This window comes from Taurulus bubalis (assembly GCF_910589615.1).
Source record: "Taurulus bubalis genome assembly, chromosome: 4".
NCBI classification, from domain to species: domain Eukaryota; kingdom Metazoa; phylum Chordata; class Actinopteri; order Perciformes; family Cottidae; genus Taurulus; species Taurulus bubalis.
The window spans coordinates 30,271,601-30,289,002 of record NC_136592.1 but is presented as its reverse complement, the minus strand read 5'-3'; the positions used below and the strand labels follow the sequence as shown (position 1 = coordinate 30,289,002).

The 17,402-nt window shown below is 42.4% G+C and overlaps 1 protein-coding gene across 1 annotated transcript in view; it reads left to right on the top strand.

Annotated features, from left to right (window-relative positions):
* Positions 1-13,966, top strand: part of col12a1a (collagen, type XII, alpha 1a) — a gene marked incomplete at its 5' end in the record, with an annotated part of 53,846 nt that extends 39,880 nt beyond the window's left edge. The window contains 15 exons of the mRNA XM_079216522.1: positions 4,380-4,538; positions 4,822-4,899; positions 5,683-5,769; positions 6,223-6,276; positions 6,629-6,724; positions 7,020-7,073; positions 8,048-8,101; positions 8,407-8,460; positions 9,108-9,179; positions 9,269-9,304; positions 9,396-9,462; positions 9,556-9,738; positions 9,918-9,995; positions 11,205-11,375; positions 13,074-13,966. Coding sequence (XP_079072648.1) covers positions 4,380-4,538; positions 4,822-4,899; positions 5,683-5,769; positions 6,223-6,276; positions 6,629-6,724; positions 7,020-7,073; positions 8,048-8,101; positions 8,407-8,460; positions 9,108-9,179; positions 9,269-9,304; positions 9,396-9,462; positions 9,556-9,738; positions 9,918-9,995; positions 11,205-11,375; positions 13,074-13,222 — 1,392 coding nt within the window. The 3' untranslated portion in view covers positions 13,223-13,966. The remainder of the gene's footprint in view (positions 1-4,379; positions 4,539-4,821; positions 4,900-5,682; positions 5,770-6,222; positions 6,277-6,628; positions 6,725-7,019; positions 7,074-8,047; positions 8,102-8,406; positions 8,461-9,107; positions 9,180-9,268; positions 9,305-9,395; positions 9,463-9,555; positions 9,739-9,917; positions 9,996-11,204; positions 11,376-13,073) is intronic.
* Positions 13,967-17,402: the final 3,436 nt, after the last annotated feature.

Here is a 17,402-nt window from a genome sequence, read left to right as displayed (position 1 = left end):
TTCCACATATATTGGTTTAAAAATAATTTCACATGTCTCTGTGTGACTTTATGCTTCATTTAAGTGGACTAAATTAGCTTCCAATGTGAAGATCTGAATAACAGAGCCATGCAGCTGTATAGTTTGAGCTGTCAAAAGTTACCTTGCTATCCATCTGAGTGCCGATCTGCTGGATCAGCGGACTTTTTTTATGATATACATAAATTCAAAGAGAGGTTGGAGGGAAATTGTGATCGCTCCTCACCAAGCATAATGTGCAAACTGTTACAGTCAACCATGGAGGTCTGACCACATCAAGACTGGAGACTCTCCTTGTAGTTGTTTAGTGAATTCCAAACCAGTCAGGAAACTGGATTTATTTAAATTTAGTGTTCCGCTTGAGTTGGGTTAAGAAATGGCATACAGCAGACTTTATGGTATTTCTTTAAAGTTTAGTATAGAGGAAATCGATGCAACTGAGGCCAAGATAACCTGATTTTTAGTCCTTTGTATGGGTCAACCTTCAAAAGAACTGGATCCTAAGTTCCCCATTATGCAACTCAATAGCATCTTTTGTTAGACTTTCCTTGTCTGGTAAACTCCCACGTCTGTCAAGCTCCACACCTCACTTTGTGTTGCAGTATACAGTAGTACCCATGACAAGAACTGCACTTTATGTGTACAATTGGTGGAGTGTCCCTTGAACCTCTTTGCTGCAGCTCTTATAGAGAGTATAGCACTATAGAGATGGCGTAAGGACACTTAATAATAGTTCTGGAAGCAAGAATGCATTCTGGAAGCATTATTAACAATGGATTAAAAGTTTGAATCCAGATGTTTTCAAACTGTCTCTAAACTACTCCGTGTCATGAACGAAAATTAAGAGTGAACTCCCTTTGGAGTTATTCAATAACATCAACTACACTTCAAACAATCTGTCAAACCTCTCGTCCAACTTTAAATAATCACCCACAATGGCGTTATTGTTGTGCAAACTCTCTGCTTCTTTTCAGTGGTTCAAACACTACATTAGGCCCACATGCCAAGCGTACAACTATAATAAACAACATTTGTATGTCGGAGGCAGTCTCTTACGGCCACAGCAAGAGGTAAAGAGAGACATCAAAACCTTCAAGTCCAAATCAAAGTAGCAGCGAATATAAAACATCCTCTGTTATATGTTCCACCACAGTAGGGTGTAAGGAGAACAATGAAGGACAGTATATTTTCATACCAACCTTGAATGGCTTAAGATGCTTAAGATGGAGGAAAAGCAACTGCTTCCAATTTATCGACTTTTCTCCAACGGCACACTGGCTCTTATTTACCCCCCCCCCCCCCCCCGCTCCTAATTCTAATGTAATCAAAGTGAATGACCCTTTTCAATGTTCCATGGTCTTATCTGACATCAAAGATCGGCCACTTCCTGATATTACAAAGTACAGTTTTTTGAACTGCAGATCTGATGGGAGCGATATATTGGCCCGCGGATCAGAGGGTTCTGCAACTGGCTTTTCACTTTTGACCATTTAGCATCCCACATGTAATTGTAGGGTAACTTCATGAGTGAATAGGACCCTGGAAAATGTTGGGTCAGACGCAGGACTAGATGTAAATGACATCACTACTGGTCATGTTGGACAGCAGGATGTGTGTGTGTGTGTGTGTTTTCTCAACATGTGGCCGTGGTGGAGACTGTAGTCTGAATGTACACTGGGTGGCTAGTTTGCGGTGCTGTAGTTGTCGATCCAAGAGCTGGCGAGTCTGCAGCGGTCTACCGAGCTGCTTATTTACTGTTCTGCCGAGTAACTGCCGATGCCGACAGCTGTGGTGGTTTGTGTTTACATGTTGTGAGTGGTTGACCAACACTTATCCGTGGGTACACAGAGTGACCTCTGTATTAAAGTATGTACATGTGTATGTGTGGCTAGAGTGACCAATGATGAGGCTTGTCACAAATGGTAGCTGGGCTTATTGTCCATGAGTGAAAATTCCCAGAACAAAACCACACATGTTGACCTTTGAGGTTCCGGTTAATCAAGTAGAGCTTCAACCTAGGATTATGTTCATTATTGATTCATGTAGAAATTCTATCCTCTTAAAATATGTATTCATTAGTCTATAAAAAGTCTGCAAATGCAAAAAAAAAATCCCAAACCCCATGGTGACATCTTCAAATACCTTGTTTTCACATTTTAGTGGATAGAACAAGTGGAAATCTGCCGTCATTGCTTAATTTTTTGCAGTTTTTTTTTCTGTCGATCACTTGATCTATTACTGTACTATTCTTGTACTAAAAGACTGCTTGACAGATTTAGCTTTCCTCATCAGGCCAGTTAATAAAAAGTAACCCAGGCTGGAGAGGTCGTGGTCTATTGCTGATAGAACATGTGGGAAAGCTCTCAGAGATGACTATAGCAGATGGTAGCCACTCACTAGCCCACTAGGGAATCCCCTCCCACACTCAAAGGGTGGGAGCCCGTAGAGGGAACGTTCCTCTCAACCGAAGTGAAGAGGACATTTTCCATAAGCCGCAGTGACCGGTCGTGTATTCGGAGTTACATGCTCAAAGTTTCAGCGTGTGGTGAGGTCACTGAACAGCGCACCGTAGTTTGCCTCCGTGCTTAAAAAACACACACAAACCTTATTGTTCTTTGAGATGTCTTGTACTCAGTTTTTCAAACTTTCCTTTTAGGCACTTTGTTGGGAAGGTTGAGCCAATATACGCATACACTCATTAAGACAGAGAGGGAGTTTTGTTGCCAAATTGTCCACTGACTGCAGTCATTGTACTCGTTATTTGTGACGACTTTCTTTTGGACTCAAAGGCATCTTCCTTTCTGTGAGACAAGTAGACTTCCTGACCCTGAAAGCCACTCTCGACATACAGGAAATTAACTTCTCTTACCAAAGAGATCCACAGGGACTGGTCTGTTCGCAGGTGCCAGATCAGAAATGACAGCTTCACATGTAGAATGACACAATGGAACTGAGTCAATGTTCAGCAACAGCACTGGTCGCATTGAAAACCCAATCTAATGGAGATTTTATAGTGGTTATTTATTTCCCTTTACTCTCAATAAAAGCTAACATACGCTTATTCATTTAATTTCATGCATGCACTAATAGCAAGCATGAAATTAAGGTTCAGGATTATGAAAACGAAGGAACAGTCAGGACAGAGCCAAGAACAATAAAATCAGTAATTACGGAAATATTTCATGTGTATTGGAGCGGAGACCTGAAATCTTACCATTTGGACTCTGCCTGGGTGTTGACACAGGAAAGCACAGTGAAACCTTCTGTGTTAACAATTGATGAATGCGAATTGTTCATCTGTCAACACTTCGCTGCAGTAGGACAAGGCAACAAATACGATCAACTGAGGGAACAATGGTCTCTAGAAAGCAAGTTTTTCCTGAGGCCTTATTTTCCAGTGACTACCGTAATTTTGTTGGGTATACTTATTGGTCAGTGAGGTAATATATACATGTTCATTATTTGTCATCCAAGTATATCATCCAAAGTTGTTTTGCTAAGCCCTCTGGGGCATCGTGGTACACAGTAACGTATCCATGCCAGGACCCTAGGATAAACGACACCCCTCTCTCTTTGTGGTCCACCGGAGACTTTGTTCTGCTGCCAAGGAAGTCAACTGTAATTTGGTGATTGGTTGCCAGGAACTACGGCCTAGCCTGTGGTTGGTATGGTTTTGTAGAAAGAAATAGTAGCTTGCTTTTCCTGACATAAAGAAAGCTTGTCTGACTGTTGAGCAGAGGAAAATTTGCAACAGTGAGGAAAAAGTATGGAAAGTGTAGGACGTTTGATGGCACACCGCACATGATATTGCTTCAAGATGTGGAACAGGGTTCTCTGACAGGAAGCTTCAAAACCTGGCACTTTATCATTCTGTGTTGTTATACAATCACTGACTGCAGCTTTAAAGCCAACTGTTGTATATTTCCCTTTTCATGATCTATTCATCTGTGGAGGCATCAGACAGCAGTCTCATGCCAAATCAGTAACCACTCTGGGGGCAATATCGGAATCTATCATTAACATGGTTCTGCAAAGACTAAACAATTCACTCAATCTGGCAATTATGTGCAATACAGCATCAGCATCTTCATACGCTCCAGACAACATGGGTTGAAGAGCTTCAGGGAAGTAGTTCCTGGCCTTATGGTTGCATTTTCTTAAAGAATTTCCCTTCTCTTTAAAATGGCAATGATGCCCGTTCCAAAGACAAATGAATGCCACCCGGCTTTTAAAACGCTGCAGTGTTCTTGGTTCTCTTTGCCAAGTAATTGTGTTGCAACAAAGCTGGCAGCTGTGAAGTACTGAGAAGACAATACGGTTGTGTTAATTGTGTCTTCTCCACATCCTCTCCCTCCCTGCAGCTCCACATCAGCGTCTCTGCAGACAAAGTCAAGCTCAACTTGGACTGCCAGGAGGTGGCAGAGAAGCCCATCAAGGAGGCCAACAACATCACATTGGACGGCTATGAAGTGCTCGGCAAGTTGGCCAAGTCTGGAGGCGGAAGGAGGCAGTCTGCGACAGTAAGCGAAAAAAAGAAACTCCTGAAAAAACGCAAAGGCTTAGAAAAGCCCATTTGGAAGAGCATCTCACAGCTTTCCAAAGGATGAATATCCAAATCCTCCTGTGGGTAGATGCACAATTACACTTTAACCAGTCCCAGCGACTCCTGGAGGGATGGAAGGCTGCGCATTTTTCTTTCTTTGAGGGACTCACAGTTGTCCTGCTTTCAACATTGTGCATTTTCATCAAGAATGGCAGCCTTTGTAACACCCTTCGATGTTTTCCCCTTCTTCTGTTGTGTAGTTCCAGCTCCAGATGTTCGATATTATCTGCAGCTCGAGCTGGATCAGCCGAGACAAATGCTGCGACCTGCCCTCCACAGTAAGCACAAGTGTCATTTCAGAATCAAGTCAAATCAAAAGGCCATCTATAGGTGCACTTACAGAATCATTAAGCTTGTTTGTTCATAGAATCAATAGCAGATGAACCATTCTATTTACTGTATATACTGAATGCATGCACATCTTCTCAGAGGTATATCTAAGCTGGTTTGTAGTTATTTGGATAAATGCAAGGCTGATAACTAGAGTTCAGTTTCAAAAGAGAGGGCCTCAGCGGAGCTGAATAGAACCTTGTGGCCTGTGCTATTGTGCTAATCGGACTGTTACCAGTATGATCTCTCATTTACATAAAAACAAGTGCTCCTTTGGATCACGCCGCAGACAGTCAATCACGTTTATTTTGATTCATTATGGTAAATACCGGACGCACGCGGCATTTATCCCATTATGAGCAATTCATCTATAATTTGCATCAGATATGAAGACATCACGTCAGTGATTGCAGTGTTATATAACTCATTATGTCAAAGACTCATTTCCAAAAATGTGGTCGATGTTTGCAGCTGTCAGTGAGCATCTGGTCTTAAAGTCCCACAGTGGCTTTGCTTGGGCCATTGTTCCATCATGACCTTTGCTTGGTGTCAAAACTGCAGTTTGACAGGATGAGGTCACAAAATGACATTTTCTCCCTGACAACTTATTGTCTTGTGATTGCCAAGAGATGGTCTGGTTTATCAGTGATCTATAAGAACACTCCTCTGAAGTGTGTTCTTGCATGTATGTCTCTTTTCTAATCTCTTCATCTTGTTGTCTTCCTCTCCAGAGAGACGAGGCCAAGTGCCCATCCCTTCCCCACTCTTGCACATGCACACAGGACAGCATTGGCCCTCAGGGGCCTCCTGGACATTCGGTAAGGACTCTCCCATGGTCATCCCTCTTTGTCCTCTGTCCTCTATCTTCACCTCCTTTACCTCTGTCTGTTTTGATGTGATGATGATGATGATGATAAAGCCATGAGTCTCTCTGCTAGTATCGACTGTGCAGCTATCATAAGCTACTTAAAATGTGCCTGCCAGAGAGAAATGGATGTCCTTCGCATCAGTAGTGGTATTTTGTTTTCTTTTGGAAAGAGCAGAGGAGGATGAGACCAGTGGCATGCAATGACATGTGGGCTCAGGAGGAAGTGTCAAAAGATGAATGCCTGTTGGAAAAACAACAGTGAAAAAGTCTTGAGGAGACGTCTGGAATATGTGTGCTCGGTAACCTCACTAAGCCCCTGTGAGGATTCGGGAGGGCTTGGGGTTTTAGAGATTTTGGAATCTGCTTCTGTTGTTACACTCCCTGTGGCTCCTTGCTTTTCCAGGGCAGCCCAGGATCTAAGGGACCACGAGGTGATAGAGGAGAACACGGCAATCCTGTGAGTAACGCCTCAATTTACACATGATAAATTATATATATTTTTCTCTATTCACTGCTCTATTTACTCTAGCAATGATCAGTAATGCTAAACCCACTCGCTTCTCACGGCCATTGTATTTCAGATGTACTGCTCTGCCACAGCTTTATGTTAACTTGCACCATCAGAGAATTTAGCTATCGACTGTATATATTTCCACCATTTGATTCACTTGTCAAGTATATTAAAGGCCCATTTCCACTGTTGATGTTCATTTTCTATATTTGTGCAATAAAAAGTCTGATTATACATGTTTATTTTGGAAGAGGGTGGCTTTAAAACATCTTTGCTTTTTGTCTGGGTAATGCTGTAGGGTCCAGTGGGTCCACGCGGAGAATTAGGACCCCCAGGCTCAATGGGACCTCCGGGACCACAGGGCCCTAACGGACTGTCTCTACCCGGAGAGCCTGTAAGTTGATCTACAGTACAAAAGTCCAGCCGGCAATAAATAGTTAAGAATTCATGGTAGAAAACACATTACCCCTCATTATTCCTGCTGATGTGTAAGTGTCATTTTGTTTCCAATCCACCAGCGGGTGGGATTTATAGCTAAAGTCTATCCAGCTAGACTGCTACAACATGTTCTAATCTGCAGATGTTCTTGTCAGAACATGAAGTCAATCACAATCACAGACTAAAAAGGATTAAACAAAGACTAAAGCTTCTCGCAAAACTTTCTTTTCCTCCTCCTCCTCCACCTCCAGGGTCGCCAGGGACCAAAGGGAGATCATGGAGACCCGGGCCTGCCTGGCCTGCAAGTAAGTACTCCCCCTCTCATTTTGTGGTTTATGAACAGGAAACAGACGACTATCCGTAGAGAGCAGCGTTGCTACTGGAGCCTGGATTCGATCCACATTCTCAGATTGAAACCACACTCAGAGTAGGAGGTTGACCATGCCATCCTCAGGGAGACCCACACCCTCCAATCCGCCTGTTGATTGACAAACAGTTGAAGGTTGATGATGCAGTTAAATTATTATAGACCACAGACTCATGTTACCAAAGGGGAAATAGGGAATGGAACATGTTCTTCCACGAAGATGTTCGTGACTCAAGACTTACCGACTGAAGCTTGAGCATCTTTGACTTTCTGTAGATGCCATTCTGTGGACTTCTTGGATGGAAACGACGTTCACATAAAACCAGACTTACCATTCCCATAACATTCAGTGTTCAAAGTTCTTTGAGCTTTGTTGGCATCACCGCTCCTTCGAGTCAGAAGCAGATTTGAATTCAGGCTTCACTCACTTTACATTTCAGGGGAACGTTTTGGTGGAAGAGCATTTTTGAGTTGGCTGGCATTACATCGCCATTTCTTGGCCGAGCAATGTTCATTCATCCGGCTGAGGTCATTCAGCCAACTCCCAGCATTCAACTGGAGAGAACATTGCCGCTGGTTATATTGGCCTCTGAATAAGCATATTCAGACATGGGAGAAAGTGCTATTCTATTATCTTCCGCGCTTTTGGGGAGCAGAATTGTCTTTACACAATGAAGCCTATTATGGCAGCATTCTCTATTCAGACGTCTAGGAGACATCATGTGTCAACAGACAAGAGGGAGATTGTTCTGGTTTTTAGTTACAAAGATGATATATTTTTTTTGGCCTAAGAGCTGGGAAACTTTTTTTGTCCCTGTGTATTCTGGTTCAACAGAGGCATCAGGGAGCTTTATAAATGTATTTTTCCTGATCATTAGAGTTTGATTAGGTGTGTCTGATTTTTTTTCCCAGGGTTCTCCTGGGCAGCGTGGTCCTCTGGGCCCCAGCGGACCAAGCGGAGTGCGGGTAAGATCTACCTCCAGGCCTGCTTGGTGTGCACACTGTGTTCAAAGCCGACAAATGGATCCAACACTTACTGTAGTCAAAAGACGTGCTTGGCATGTGGCCTCCCACTGAGCTCAGCGTATGCAGAAGGACTGCATGTTCTCACCTCCGTCAGCCAAAACAATTGAGCCACAAATGTATAAATATAATTTAAAAAGACAGATTCAAGGCTGAAACCAATATTAAGTTATGACACTGATGTGCTGCATGAATGGGGTCCCCAGTGTGTTGTAACCCACGTGTGATTGTATGTTATTTCTACATAGGGGCCACCAGGAAAGGAGGGACCATCTGGACCCAGAGGCCCACCAGGGTCCATGGTGAGTGTGTCTGTGTGTGTGTGTGTGTGTGTGTGCGTGCATGCGTGTGTGTTTGTTTCTTTGTCGTTGTGTTTTGCAGAAAAGAGCCAAATAAGTATTACTTGGAGCATGCTTTCTTTCCTGATATATCTGCACCAATTACTCCTCTGGCTCCACAGTTGCACTCTTCTGGAACTGCACATAAAAACAACAGACTGTAGTCTCTAGGCTCCTCCACTGGTACGGGGATAGGGCATGCGTCTCACTTTCTTCTTCTGTGGTTTAAGGAGGTCTGAATCTACTTAATCCAGCCATCAGGCCAACAGGCAATTAGAATGCACACGCACTATACCATCCTTCATGCTCCAAGACCCATTAGCAGTGTTGGGTGGCTGGTTTGTGTGTGTGTGTGTGTGTGTGTGTGTGTGCATGCATCCCATCCCAGTTGGCTGTGTGGCATGTGTGTGTTTCCATCTCCTCTTTAGTGTTGTTGGCAGCTTGTGCCCCCCAACCCACTGCAGAGGTCAAAGCATACATCTCAGCTCAAAGCTCGTTATATGACCGTTAATAGGGAGCAGGAGTTAAATGTTGCATTTATGTTCATTGTGCAGTAATTTTAGATCAACACTAATCTTTTTTCGGGGTTTTTTCTCTCTATTTTTTTTTAGGGAAACCCTGGAAATCCGGGTGTATCAGGAATTACTGGGAAACCAGGGAAACCGGGAGACACAGGAAACCCAGTATGTACTTAATAACGGGACACACATTTTTAGGGCAGGTCGCAAACAAGGTTGTTGCTTTTTTCTGACACTGTTCTCCACGTTAACAGGGAACTGTTGGCCTTAAAGGAGAGAAAGGAGAGAGGGTATGTATTGCATTGTTTTTTAACAGTTTTCATACATCACTAATCAGAAAAAACAGTGTCATCTCTTCATGAAAATGCCTTTGTTTTCAAGGGAGACTTTGCATCCCAGAACATGATGCGATCCATCGCCAGACAAGTGTGTGAGCAGCTTGTGAACAGTGAGCAAACCTTTTCTTCATATTCAGGGAACTTTAAGGTCATTAAAACGTGAATCCAATACCAATCCAGCTGTTTTGGTTCTCCTCTTGCAGGTCAGATGAGCCGAATCGACATAATGCTCAACCAGATTCCCTCTGGGTATCGTAGCAACATTCCGGGGCCAACTGGTCCTCCTGGCCCTCCTGGCAACCAGGGATCTCGTGGAGAGCCTGGACAAGCTGGTCGAACTGGTTTCCCTGGAAACCAAGGTTCACCTGGAAGTCCAGGAGAAAGAGGTACTTCATCTCTCAACAGCATCACCTTGCCTTGTGTAAAATATTATTGAATCCTGGATCTGGGTTTCATTGATGCCCTCTAGGTTTCTACTCATTTCCAGATATTGGGCATTTCTCCTAAGACATTGGTGTGAAAATGTCCCCCCCCCCCCCCCCCCTCTTTTCTCTGTTTATTGTAGGTTTGTCAGGAGAGAAGGGAGAGAGAGGATCTCCAGGAACTGGAATCAGAGGACAAAGAGGTCCAAATGGGCCCCCAGGTAACACAAGGCGTTCTAAATAACCCTTTTTTTGTTAGTCTCTCATCACAATGAGGCAAGGTGACCACATTTTCTGTCGATCATTGTTCTCCAGCAGCTGCAGGCCGTCTGCTGGTTTCCCACTGTTGGGTTACAACTTAATCTTTACACTAAAACGCAGTTCAGTGACCGTTTCTCACCTTTTTCTGGACCTTTCCATGTGACAGTACTCCCGAAAGTACAATAAAAATGACACATTCCTGCCCGAGGCCAGAATTGACCTCCAGTGCATGTGTCTCAGGCACCTTCGTTTGGGCAGCTGCTCTGCATCAATTTTTTGGAGGGACCCCGCACATATTCCCAGTTCTTTCTTTTCTTAAGGATTTATGTCTCGTGTATATCGAACTTCTCCAAACATTTGAAATAGAATACTGGAAGGTATTTACATTCATCATTAAGGGGAGAATTTCTGCGTCTGGAGTTTAGACGGTCTTCAGTCAGTCTTAAGTCAAGGTCACGATGCAGTTACCATTGTTAAACAATCCTATCAGACTGATTTGTCAATTTCCTCAGTTGGAATTGATATCCAATAAGGTCTAACTCTGAAAAGTTCACCACTTCAGAAGACTTCCTTTCCCCTCTGGAAGCTATTGAAAAGCAACAGCAACCTTCTATTGACGTCGACCCCACAACACCAAACACTCATACGTCTGTTTCTGTGAATGAAGAGAGAAACAACTGAGGACCAGTGGGAGGAAGTCCATACTGATGATTCACTTTTATTTGTGTGTGTGTGTGTGTGTGTGTGTGTGTGTGTGTGTGTGTGTGTGTGCGTACTGTATATGCATGTGTGTGGGAGAATCTGATTGTGGTACAATGAGCTTTCTTTGGTGGCTTCATCGCCAACACATGGGCTCACTTAAGGACGAGAAAAAGAGAGAGGGGAAAAATTCCATCCTGAGTTTTTTTTACCGTCTAGACAGACGGGGCCAGAGGGGGGGGGGGGGGGGGGGGGGGGGCTCCACAAAGCCCCAGACTTTTTTTTTTTCTTGGTCAAGCTTTTTTAATTGAGCCATTGAAAAATACAAATTAGAGTGCTGCAGCCCTGTGTTACCCCTATCAAATATCCACTGCAGATTTACGGGTGATGTCATGAAGTGTTTGTGCTGAGCTCCAGACACGGCCTTCACCTCCAACTGGCCTTACTCACCTTCTCTCTCCCCTTTGCAGGACTACAAGGAGAATCAAGGACGGGACCCCCAGGTACTTCTGGCTCCACTGGGCCTCGTGGACCTCCAGGTCGCCAAGGCACTCCAGGGGTGAGGGGACCAGCAGGACCGACTGGTTATTGCGACTCCTCTCAGTGTGTTGGTATTCCTTACAATGGACAAGGATACACAGGTACGCTCAACACTCAACCTCAAGTCTAGGTCCTGCATGATACTACATCAGATACAAGACTAAATGTATGCAGACTAATTACATTTGCAACTCAGTGCACTACTTCTTTCTTTGATAATGTATGGAGATATGAATTGAAGTGTTCAAGAGTAATGATGCTTGAACAGAAAACTGTTATTTCCATAAGAAGTTCAACTGTTGCTACGCCTGTCAAGCTAGACTGCTCTTGCATGGACCATAATGCGGTTTAAAATTATAACTTGCCATCACAACTCATAGTAATTTCTGAAACAATAAATCCTCTATTTCAGACAGGTAGAAAAAAATAGAGACCATCATTTTTTCTGACTGTGATGACAATGTCAAGAGCAGATTTAATCAGACTCACAAAAATGCAAAGAGTTGCTGCTATATGAATGCTCTACATTTTAAATATAGCATCTTTAAATGTTATAATATAAACACTGTTTTATTTCACCCAATTCTACTGATTCTGAAAAGGATTTCAATCAATGTGCAGAAATCCAAAGCTTGACAGGCCTGCTTTGCTTTGTGACTGTTGCTAAATGCTAAATGCTAAACAAGGATAAGACAATCTATTTGGGGGAGGGGCTTAGTAAACGCCAAATAACGAGTCACTCTTTCAATATCTCCATACATTGAATGTACACATTTTAAAACTGGCTTGTAAAGCATTCTAGCTAATTGTGTATGATGACTTACATTAAATCAAAAATGATACTTATAACTGTTCCACAGTGAAAACTCACACCCTCCTTGAACTATTTGCAGGTGCATAGTAAACGTTCTAAGTCACCTGTGCCGCTTACACTTTGAACTCCAGTTTCTGAGATGTTGGCCCACTTGCTATGGGGCATGTAAGGATAATCACCATGGACATAATTATTGAACACTAAACACAAACATTACGAAAGCCACAAAAAAAGAAACAGAACGGAGCGGACTGGCACTAACATCATCTCACAAGCTACAGTGATGGCAACCTGCTGGCCTGTTTGCATCTTGAACCACAACCCGTTGGGACAAAACAAACCCCCAAAAAACAGAGACTGAGCATTTCTACAATGGAAGGAGCATGTACAAATACCACCCCAACAACTACTAACAAAGAGGATTTCATAACTGAAAGCAATGTTAATGTAGCGGTGATATGTGTAAATAAAACTAATTATGGTGCTTTGTAAATGATTGTATGAACCGGGACATTTTACTAAAAAAATCAAGTTAACATCTGTATTGAGCTTGTGCCTCATAACACTCTGCTTACTTACCACCAGCATAACCTCTGTTTACGACGCCTTAAGTGCCTTAGACAGCTCTGGTCCAGACTGAAGCATGTTCCTTGTGTAATTTTAATCATCATGTGTTATGTGTACGTTGGCCAAATCAGTGCTGACTACTGCTCTCCTGCCATTTCCATGTGTTGTTTGTAGTATGAGCTGGTTATTTTACTACGTCTTATTATCCAATAGCTCGATGGATTTTATTGTAAATGTTATCACGGCATTTGGAACAGTTTTTAATTTTTAATTTCGCTTTTTATGGTACTTCGGGAAGCAATAGTAAGACACAAGGTATTTGTTTGGAATTCCAAAGTGCAATATAATTTAAATTGTGCATGTGAAAAGTTGTAAAGGGAACCCTTTTTTTTATTGGCCCTCCCGAATATTTTTCTAGCCAACAACTACCAGCCTGGACCTGAGGTAGAGACTATACCTGTGGAGCCAGCTGGAGAGTTTGAGGCGATACAATCACCCGGTTTCTCACGAAACCAACGAGGAAAGAGATCACTACCACGCGACAAAACAGAAACACTAACATCATAGCTACATTAAGGAGTTCTCAGAAAGTGTAATATTGAAATGACTTCCATGAGGATGAAGTGATTTTCCAAGAAAAAAAAACTAGTACTTATATGGGTTTGATACCCCTGGCTATATTGAACATATATTTTTTTTGACATGAGAAACTTTAGCAAGATGAATACATACTTTCATGCTTGTTCATTACAAACCTGTGTGCTTGCTAAGTGTTCCCTTTAATTGTCTGTTTGTAATATAACTGCAAGTGTTTATCGGACTCCAATGTGTAATGCATTAATCATGTGAAAACCAGCAGAAAGTATGTCGAAGGAAGTACAGTATGTCTGACTTTGAACATTTTACACAGACTATTCATCTTGTGAAAGCTGTTTCAGATTCTCCAAAGCTAAAACCAAAAGGACTATTCATTTGATCCCCAACAATTTGTTCATTGTGATGTTTTGCTAGGCCTTTAAACTAAATGATAATCTGACTTACTGTAACAAATCAAACTTTTTTTATTTGTATTTTGTTTTTGTTACCAAAGGTGGAATTGCATGTTTGTGTTGTATATGTACTGAGGTTTTCTAAGTCAGGATATAGTTGTTGTTTTCTATAAATGCAGTTTGGATTTGCTTGCAAGACTATGGACATAGAATTGCTTTTCTCATGTTTTAACTGCACATTTTGTGAATTCCACACAGCCTTATTTTCTTATTTATTTCTGAAACAGAAGAGGCATTTTTCAATAAAACTACTGAAAATGTAGCGTTTGTTTCAGCTGTCCAGTTATTTGTGTCTTCTTATTTAACTTCTCACAGTATCTGCACATTGACGGACTTCTTAACATGCAACCGTCTCCCTTTTTATACCAAACGCCTCCAGACAAAACGGAATTCATTTGATCTTACATGACAAAACATTTTCTTTCCAACATAAGGCCTTGAGAAATATGCTTTGAAGTTTGAACCTTTATTTGTTTTGACAGCTAAAGATATTTTTTCGCGGCCAGAATGTCAGGTAATGTCAGGGCAACAAAGAGACGAAGGAAAGAGAATGAAAACAAACATTTGCAGCATGTGAGCTGCTTCACAGTCTCTTGGCTTTCGTCCTATCAGGTTGTAACGATTAGCCACTTCCACGAGGAAGCAATGCAAATAAGACTGGGCAGATACCGGCTGGAAAAACTCACATATTTCCACCCATCACAGATTTTCTCTCATTTCAATGGTGAAATGAGAGATGTATGAGGTAAGGGAATAACTCACGCCACTGCTGTCTATAGTGATGAAGGGAAAGCATGTCTGAGGAGGAGTTTTGCACAGAAGAGATAAGGACTTGGGGGTGAGGTATCCGACCACCACATGAAGACATATAAAGCTTTTATTTATATTGAATGAGTGTCTGAACAGCTTGTACATGTTAGTCGGTCAGGAGAGGGAGGCGAGTCTGCTAAAGAGTATATAGAGGACAGTAAATAGAGAGGACAATCTGCCATTTAAATCTCTCTGCAGCAGTACATGGTCACACATGAGAGAACCTAACTGAACCCACAGGATGGTCTCAGTGCACACTTCATGATGTGGCTTTTCTGGATCCTTACCTTGCAGCAACACTCCCTCAGACATTGTTGAAATATGCTCACAGCTGTTCAAAGGGAAACCCTGCTCTTTATTTCTCATCATCAGGCTCTGGTTTTGGCTTGAACGTCCTTCTGTGTCCCCGTCCGAGATGCCGATGTTGCGCCTTTTTTCTAACACGACAAATGATATGGCTTCTTCTTCTTCAGTGGTGCCGGATGTCATCTTCACCGTAACCCTGTCTGGTTTCTGTCTGCTGATTTTTTAGAGTTCGTTGACAAATCCAGCGCGCATCTGTGTTCATTTTGTGGCGAGGGTTTCAAGTGGGCGGTTCCCGAGTCTGCGGTAATTACAGATTTTAACTAACCTGTTTTATCTCTGGTTGTCTTCTCACAGACAATAAAGTGTCTCTTCCTAGGCCTGTTATGTAGCATTTAATCCCCAAAACTAAGGCTTGAATGTGCAATATTAACAGATTGTTTTGGCCACTGACACATTACCCTCTTGCAAAGTTGAGATGGCTAACCGTAGCCTACAGCAGATGTAGACATCCAGCAGACACTGAGCAACATTGGAATTTACGAATAATGTTTATGGATACCGGGCAGACGCAAGTTTGATATTGTTTTAGTCTGCATCAACTCCTAAAGGGAAATAGTTGACTTTTTGACTGTAGCACTGCAGACCAACGTCTTCCTGTTAGCTTCGTTGAACCTGATGGGGCGGCACAAATGACAGCTTTATCATTCTTATTGGTAGATGGAGACCCACCTTCAACCTGAGCAGCCAGATTCATTGAAAACACCTGTGTGAATGTACGGAGGCTTTCAAATCAAAACGAGCGGAATGATGCTAAAATGCTCCACAGAGCGAAGTAGCTGAGCCGGATGATTTTCCGCGGATTCATCACTATAAGATTTCCCATTCCATAATTGTCGTTATTTGATCTATTCTTAAAAAATATTGATTAGAGTAGCTTGAAACTGATATTTTGATATTCCCATGTCAAATAGTGAAAGTGAATGTGCAGCCAAATTAACTGCATACTGAGGCTCTTCAGCAGTAGAAAAGTCCAATCTTACCATAATTGGCAATAAATATTACGTGAGATAGGGTGAAGAAACTAATATCACTGTGTATAAGGTCATATTTTGTGTAATTTCCTAAAAAGCTTGGATGTCCTGTTGTGAAATGTCGGACTTTCAAAGACTTGTCTTCATTTGCCACATCTATGGCAAATTAATATCAAGCGTGTGATTTGATGTCAACGTTGGCACCTCAAAACACAGCAGCCCGAGTTTCAAAGAAAGCAAAACTCACCACGGCAGTTCATGCGTTTTTGATTTACTGTGGCGCTGCGTAACTGAGTAAAAGTTTAGAGAAGATTGAGAGACATTTTTCTTGTATCTTTGTCAAAACATTCATTTCCTGACATTAATGGAGTAAATTTACGCTGAATTTTTGCACAGCGTTTTATATCGTTCCAGTGCCAAAATAGAATGGAAGCAAGCATGAGCGCTCGGCAGCAGATGAGATGAATTAGCCTCGTATTGAAAAGTAATCACAAGTGATTGAAAAGTAGATTTATATTTGGACTTTTAGGACTGCTATGAAAGCGCCAGCATGAGAATAGGTGGGATGACAGCTCCATGATGGAGATCACATGCCGTGGAACACAGGCGCATGTGGAAAGTATTCCTTTTTTTTCCTGAAAACAGGTTGTAGACATGACATTTATCATTACAATGCAGACCATTCATATAGATAGAGGACACAGTCATGGAGAGTGCAGAAGCTCCACGTTTGGTTTCACGGACACATGCTGTCACATGAGTGGCTCCATCACTTTCAAACCTACAATATGGGTTCTTGATGACCACTAATATCATAGCTTTTTTCTTTTATTGGACGGCCTTTGGTACAAGCCAATATTCTGTTCTAAATGTATGCTTTGTTTTGTTGTATTCCCCAAAAATGTTTTACCTTTTTACCTTTTTAGCGGACAAGCCTGTGAACCAGCGTTGAAACGAATCAACTCCAACTTTCCAGGAAAATCGGGAAGAGCCTTTTATTAGTATAAATACGTTTGTGGAATCCCATCAAAGACGCAATAAAACGAGTGTTCGTTGAGTTACGACATTCCTGTAAACAGCACTATCACATCGTACTGTGTATAATCTCACTTTGGCTTTATGTGGTTTAGAGAGGAACTCGCTGCACAAAGGGAACCAGACCCAAATGTATATGAACTGCTTCGCCTGCAGCAGCCACCCATTACAACGAAGTGGCTTTGATTCATGCCTGCCAAAACCTGAGGAAGGAATGAACTAGTCTTTTTGAACTTAACGGGGGGTCGATTCCTCAGAGGGCAAAGATTCAGTCAGCATTAAGCATTCGGTAGGTTTCCACTGACTGAGACGCCAAAAGCAACATCGGAGCAGCACTCCCCTCTTGAATATGGGAAGAGGAAGAGCCAAGTGCTCTCCAGCTGACCTTGTAAAAACTGAGCTTCCATCGTGAAATATTCCTGTGTCCTCATCCGCCGTGTTACCTGTAGCAAAAACGAGAAACTACGCAGCGTGTTATCCAGATAAATATCACACTCGATCCGTTGCAACGGTCCC